This window comes from Acomys russatus, chromosome 17, assembly GCF_903995435.1.
Source record: "Acomys russatus chromosome 17, mAcoRus1.1, whole genome shotgun sequence".
NCBI classification, from domain to species: domain Eukaryota; kingdom Metazoa; phylum Chordata; class Mammalia; order Rodentia; family Muridae; genus Acomys; species Acomys russatus.
The window spans coordinates 3,568,058-3,573,732 of NC_067153.1; the positions used below are offsets into that span (position 1 = coordinate 3,568,058).

The 5,675-nt window shown below is 50.2% G+C and overlaps 1 protein-coding gene across 1 annotated transcript; it reads right to left on the bottom strand.

Annotated features, from left to right (window-relative positions):
• Positions 1–798: 798 nt before the first annotated feature.
• Ankrd46 (ankyrin repeat domain 46) lies at positions 799–5,140 on the bottom strand. The gene is made up of 3 exons (XM_051159477.1): positions 4,776–5,140; positions 3,253–3,411; positions 799–1,104 (listed from the first exon to the last, which is right to left on the bottom strand). Exons 1-3 carry the CDS (start codon positions 5,084–5,086, stop codon positions 888–890), a joined length of 687 nt encoding a protein of 228 aa, XP_051015434.1. The 5' UTR covers positions 5,087–5,140; the 3' UTR covers positions 799–887.
• Between the last annotated feature and the right edge of the window lie 535 nt (positions 5,141–5,675).

Below are 5,675 nucleotides of genomic sequence, written 5' to 3' on the forward strand. Positions count from 1 at the left end.
TAAAAATCGTCATCTCTATATTACAGAACCAAAAAGGGGTTTCAAACACTGCCGGAAGCTGCAGCAGAGTTTGGGGCCCACAGTCCTACTCACGCCATGCACCATGACAGCAGCACAATGCTGTTCAGGGCACGTGACGCACAGACACAGGTTAGCTGTGATGAGCCGCGACAACACGCTGGCTTACAGGACTGAAGGGCCAGTGTCTCGGCGGCACTGCCCAGTCAGGGGGACACTGGGGAGAAGGCTCTTCTTCTCTCACTACAACGGTTTCCTGGTGCTTTTCTGAAGAGGACATCTCAAGAGTAAAACGGGATGAGGCTGGAAAGAGAGCTGACCTCTGCAAGCTGATTTTCGCAGACACAGAGCAAGTCAACCCATGTTAAAGAAAAGACTGCCGACGTTCAAAACCTTTTGCTGTCTGATTAGCTTGAAAATAGACTTTTAAAGTCAAAGTTGCTAATTGGTCATATTACAAATTCCTATTGTGAAAAAAAAATCAAAAATTAAGTTGAAAGTTTTCACTCTCTCCTCTCCCCAGGAAAGTAAAACAAACCAACAAACAACAACAACAACAAAAAAAACCAGGGCTATTAAAAAAAAAAAAGGGGTCACTGCTCCTCCACCAGAGTCGGGTCCCTGCTGTGAGGCCTTGGGTGTCCACACTTGGGTCCCACAAGCCTGGGGATGTCTTCTTTAGACACAGGCTGCGTCCAAGGTAGCATCAGGGTGCAGGATAGGTGACTTCACTGGAACGCATCGTTCTTCTGGAGGGCCACAGTAATTACAAATCCAAAACGAAAGCCAGGCAGCCCTCACGCCTTGTGCTAAGACAGAGGCTCAGAGCTGGAGGCCACACACAGGCCCCTGCCCGATCCCCGCAGCCCTCAGTGCACCAGCTCAGGCTGGTTGTCCACGAAGGGCAGCACCCCACTCACGTAGTAGGCAATGCCCAGGGACAGTAAAGCAATGACCAAGAGCAAGAGCAAGACCCTCCAGAAGCCCAGGTCCTCCACGAACTCCTGCCATGTGGTCCGGAAGCTGGACAGGACCCCCTCGCCTTGCTGGAGGTTGGGGTTGAGCAGAGAATGGCTCTCCATGGCACTGCGGGAGGAGGAAGACAGGAAAGGGGCGTGAGAACACGCTTCACCCACCAAGCGTGACCCAAGGCCAGCCTGGCCTCAAACTCACAGAGAGCGGCCTGCCTCTGCCTCCCCAAGTGCTACGACTGCAGGCGTGCAGCACCATGCCTGGCTCTAACACTGCTTTTGAGTGGATTTATCTCACCTGCTGTGACACTGAGGCCGGGCTAAGTGGAACTGAGTAGCAGCGGTGTTAATAATTTATACCGAGAGGCTTCGGTGTCCACAGAGCTGTAGCTGCACACACGCCACGAAAGACGCTGGGCAAGCAGGACTGCCATTGCTCCCATGCTCGCCAAACTCTAACCCTGACCTACGTAATTAGTAATCGTGACGGGCAAAATAAAGGCCATTTCTGATAAAGACCTACTGGTCGGTGTCAAAACGACATCTCCAGAATACACTGAGAAACACGCACTAGCGAACATTGTCACAGTGAAGGGGGTGGGGCGGCTGGAGAAATGGCACCATAGTTATGAGCACTTGTGTGCAATCTTGAGGATTGGGGCTTAAACCCCTGCAGCCACAGAACAGGCCAGGCACCCCACACATGTTTGCACCCCTGCAGCCACAGAACAGGCCAGGCACCCCACACATGTTTGCACCCCTGCAGCCACAGAACAGGCCAGGCACCCCACACATGCCTGGAACCCCAGCTCCAAGGGAGGAAACACAAACCCTGGGCTCAGGAGAAACCCTGCTCAAAAGAAGGAGTGGACAGTGATTGATGGACACCTGGAACCCTCTTCTGGCCTCTCTACCAGTGCACATACGTGCACATCAGTATACACAAATGCACGCATGCGCATGCACGTGCGCACACACACACACACATACACACACAGAGAGATGTACATCTTTAAAAAGAAGTTTAAAGTAACCTATTATGGTAGAGAAAGATGAAAGTAATTTCATGTTACTCTGCAGAGGCAGAGTAAGCACTGCTGAGTGCCCTTGGCACACGGAGTGCAAACCCCTGAGAGGTGAAGGAACGGGCTGCGAGTGTCTGACTTCCTGTTACTCTGTCAGCTTGTCAGCGTCTGGAGAACTCAGGAGCTTCCCCAGTTCACGGTAAAACCTTCTGCTCTGTCAAGACCAGAGGAAGCGCTTGACACTAAGAAAGCAGAACTAAGTGAGCGCGGAGCCCACAGCCAGCACATGAGAAGGAAGGGGGCGTGGCCCAAAGGCATCAGACAGAGGAGGGCTGTGAAGCGCTGACCTTGGTGACCCACAGTGAGAGGTCTGAGTGACCACGCCACAGCTGTGTTCCTGGGAAGAGACAGCTGACTCACTGAGTGCTTGAAGCTGAAACACCATGGCAGCCTACCAGGCTCCACACCACTGAAACCCAGGTCAGGCCTGCTGGCTGCCTGCTGAGCCATCAGGGCAGAGAGCAGCACTCTGCAGACTTTCAGACTGACTGGCCTGCACTCCCCACTGCAGCTAGATGAAGAGCAATCACACACGCCAGTTGCCATATCCAAGCCCTGGTTACCTAGAGGAGCCCAACTCCTTGACTTCCAACTCATGGGAAAGTCACTTGCTTTCATCTGTCTGTGCTACGAGCGCTTGTGTACAACTGTGAGGACCCACATGATCAGGGTCTCACTCTGTAGCCAAGGCTGGCTTAGAACTGGTGGCAATTCTCCTGCCTCAGCCAGAATTGCAGTACTGCAGTGTGAGCCTAGACACAGTTCTTTCAGTGGCTGATCTGTTTGGAGTTGGTCTTCCTTCCTTCCTCCCTACTCCAGCCCTCCACCCCCTGCCCTTGCAGCGCGTCTGCTCTCTTCAATGGTACCCAGCTTCTCGGGCCCCTCTCTCCCTCCCCCTCCCCCCTCCTCCTCCCCCCCCCCCCAGATCCATACTTAACACTGGAAGGCCCTCTCTTCCTCTCTACTTTGAACTGTCGGGCCTCCGATCTCCCCACGTGGTGCCTCTAACTCATCGCTCAGCTGTCGTCACTGGGTACTCCTGCCAAGTTTTGGACTGTTATCTGAAGCCACAGCACATACATGAAGTTCAGAGAGCGCACGGCTCTGCACCTGACAGCAAGGGGTGACCAAGAGCAGGGAGTCGCTGTTACTGTGCCTTAGCCGGCCGTGCTCTGTACCTTTCGCTCTCCGCTGTCTGCATGGTCTCCAGCTTCGAGTGCGCGCCTCTGTTAAACCCTTTTGCCTCCTGCTCTTCCAAGGACTCCAGCAACCGGATGACGTCTTTATTCACACCGCGGCGCTTTGCCAGGACCAAGGGGGTAGCGCCTTGATGATTGCTGGAAAGGTCACAGAAGGAAAGGGTCACGCCAGCAGCAGCCATGCACATGGCCAGCTCCCATGGGTGCACTACAGTGAGCCAAGTGTGGGCCGCAAATGGTTCACAAGTCAAACCCAGAGTAGAGCCAAGCAGGCCAGAAACTGACAGTTGAACTAACTGGGTTTTTCCTTCCAGGGAAGAAAAAAATAAAAAAATAAAAAGAACACTTAGGAAAAAGAAAGAACAGAGACATGTAATGTGCGCACACACAAATATCTAGACTCAGTCTTTTTGTGCACACAGTGAGTATAATCATGTATTTCTCTAGACTCAGTCTTTGTGCACACAGTGAGTATAATCATGTATTTCTCTAGACTCAGTCTTTTTGTGCACACAGTGAGTATAATCATGTATTTCTCTAGACTCAGTCTTTGTGCACACAGTGAGTATAATCATGTATTTCTCTAGACTCAGTCTTTGTATACACAGAACATATTCATATAAACATATGCATATGTGTGTACACACACACATATATTTGTACATGTATATGTAAAAGGCCTAAGAATGAGAAGCTGCCTTGAGCACTGAGCATCTAACACTAGCAAAGGAAGAACAGATCACCCTGACTCCAGTGCCAGCTGCTGTCAGAGCATGACACTGCTGTCATGCTAGGATCCAGGTGGCCATGGCCCCCGGCCACCAGGACAGCAAGAACCTGCAGCTTAAAGTTCTAGCTCAGAGTTGAAGTGAGCTGGCCTTTCCCAGGCCAAGAGATTGAGTGGCACGGGGCCAAACAGAACACACACCCAGCCGCTCTCCACCTGTGCAGCCTGAAGAGGGCTCAGCCCAGCGCTATGACAAGGCTACTGTGGTATTCGACAAAAGACACATGAGCTCTGCGGAGGACATAGGTTCAAATCCCAGCCTGTCCTTCATAAGCTGTGTGACTTCTTGACTACCTATTCCATGTGTAAAATGAGAAAAGAAAGTGTTGGAATGGAGGGGCGGGGGAATAGTGCTCAACATATGAATACCCGCATGGGAAAGACCTAAAAATAATAAAAAATGAAGAGACTGGCCTGAGAGTCTAGAACAAGCTGATAAAACAGTCCTCCTCCTTCTTTTGTTAAATTATACTTTATAGTTAATAGAAACCAGCTGCTGGTACACACACACACACACACACGTGTGCACACACACACGCACACACATACACGCACACAGCTGAGGCTGGCCCTGTGTTCGCACACTGGCCTACGAAGGGCTGAGGCTTCACTGCCTTCCTGGACTTGTCATTACAAGGCGTCAGGTGGTGCTCAGCCCGTAGCCTCGGAGACAAACGGGAAGAAATGACTGGGCTTCGGTGGCACACAAACTCACCAAATATCAATTTTGAGTCCATTGGAAACTAAGAACTGGATCGTGTCCACATGGCCACACAGGTGGAGGGCCGTGTTGCCCTGGTAGTCTGTGGCCAGTGGGTCAGCCCCGAACTTATGCAGCAGCTGGCAGATGTCCACATTGCCCCGAGCCGCGGCGAGGTGAAGGCCTGTCCTGCCCCTGCTGTCGCGGATATTTGGGTCGAAGCCACTTTCCAAAAGCCGCTTGGAATAGGTGAAGTCTCCATCGATGCAGGCTTGGAGCAGGGGGACGTTAGTCTGTGAAGAATCGTTCACAAAAACGTAGGACATTGTCTGTGGTGGACAAACACTCCTGCAGTGAGACAAGGCGAGTGACAGCTGACGACAGAGGTAACCAGTCAGAGGGACAGCGGTTATCACTCCTGGCCTCTTACATATAATAAATTTTCTCATCAAACAAACAATAACCACAAAATTATCAATTATGTTTTACTTTCTACTAAAAGATTTTATTCTGTCATATCTGCTACATCAAGATGGCAATTTAATTACTATATAGTGCTCTTTTATCACAAAAAGTTGAAATATTTTTTTAAAACTAAGGACAATTACTTAGATTTAAGTTCATTAAATTATCAGAAAACACATGTGAGCTTACCCTTACTTCTTTTTTTGTTTGTTTGGTTTTAGATTTTTGACGCATGGTTTCTCTGTATAGCCTTGGAGGCCTGGACTCGCTTTGTAGACCAGGCTGGCCTCGAATTCACAGAGATCCACCTGCCTCTGCCTCCCAGTGCTGGGATTACAAGTGTGCAACACTTCATTTTTTACAAGTTAAAGTTAGTACACACTGATTTTTAAAATGTCATTAAATCAATAGCAATTTGCAGAATTAACCCTCTTCTTCTGTTTTATGGTC

What these genes read in the sequence shown, in the direction of transcription:
- Ankrd46 (XM_051159477.1), bottom strand. Translation starts at nt 5,086, where the DNA reads ATGTCCTACGTTTTTGTGAACGATTCTTCACAGACTAACGTCCCCCTG. An exon ending in GGACTCAAAATTGATATTTG is followed by an intron (nt 3,412 to 4,775) that starts GTGAGTTTGTGT and finishes TGACCTTTCCAG; the next exon opens with CAATCATCAAGGCGCTACCC. An exon ending in CAGACAGCGGAGAGCGAAAG is followed by an intron (nt 1,105 to 3,252) that starts GTACAGAGCACG and finishes CTCCTCCCGCAG; the next exon opens with TGCCATGGAGAGCCATTCTC.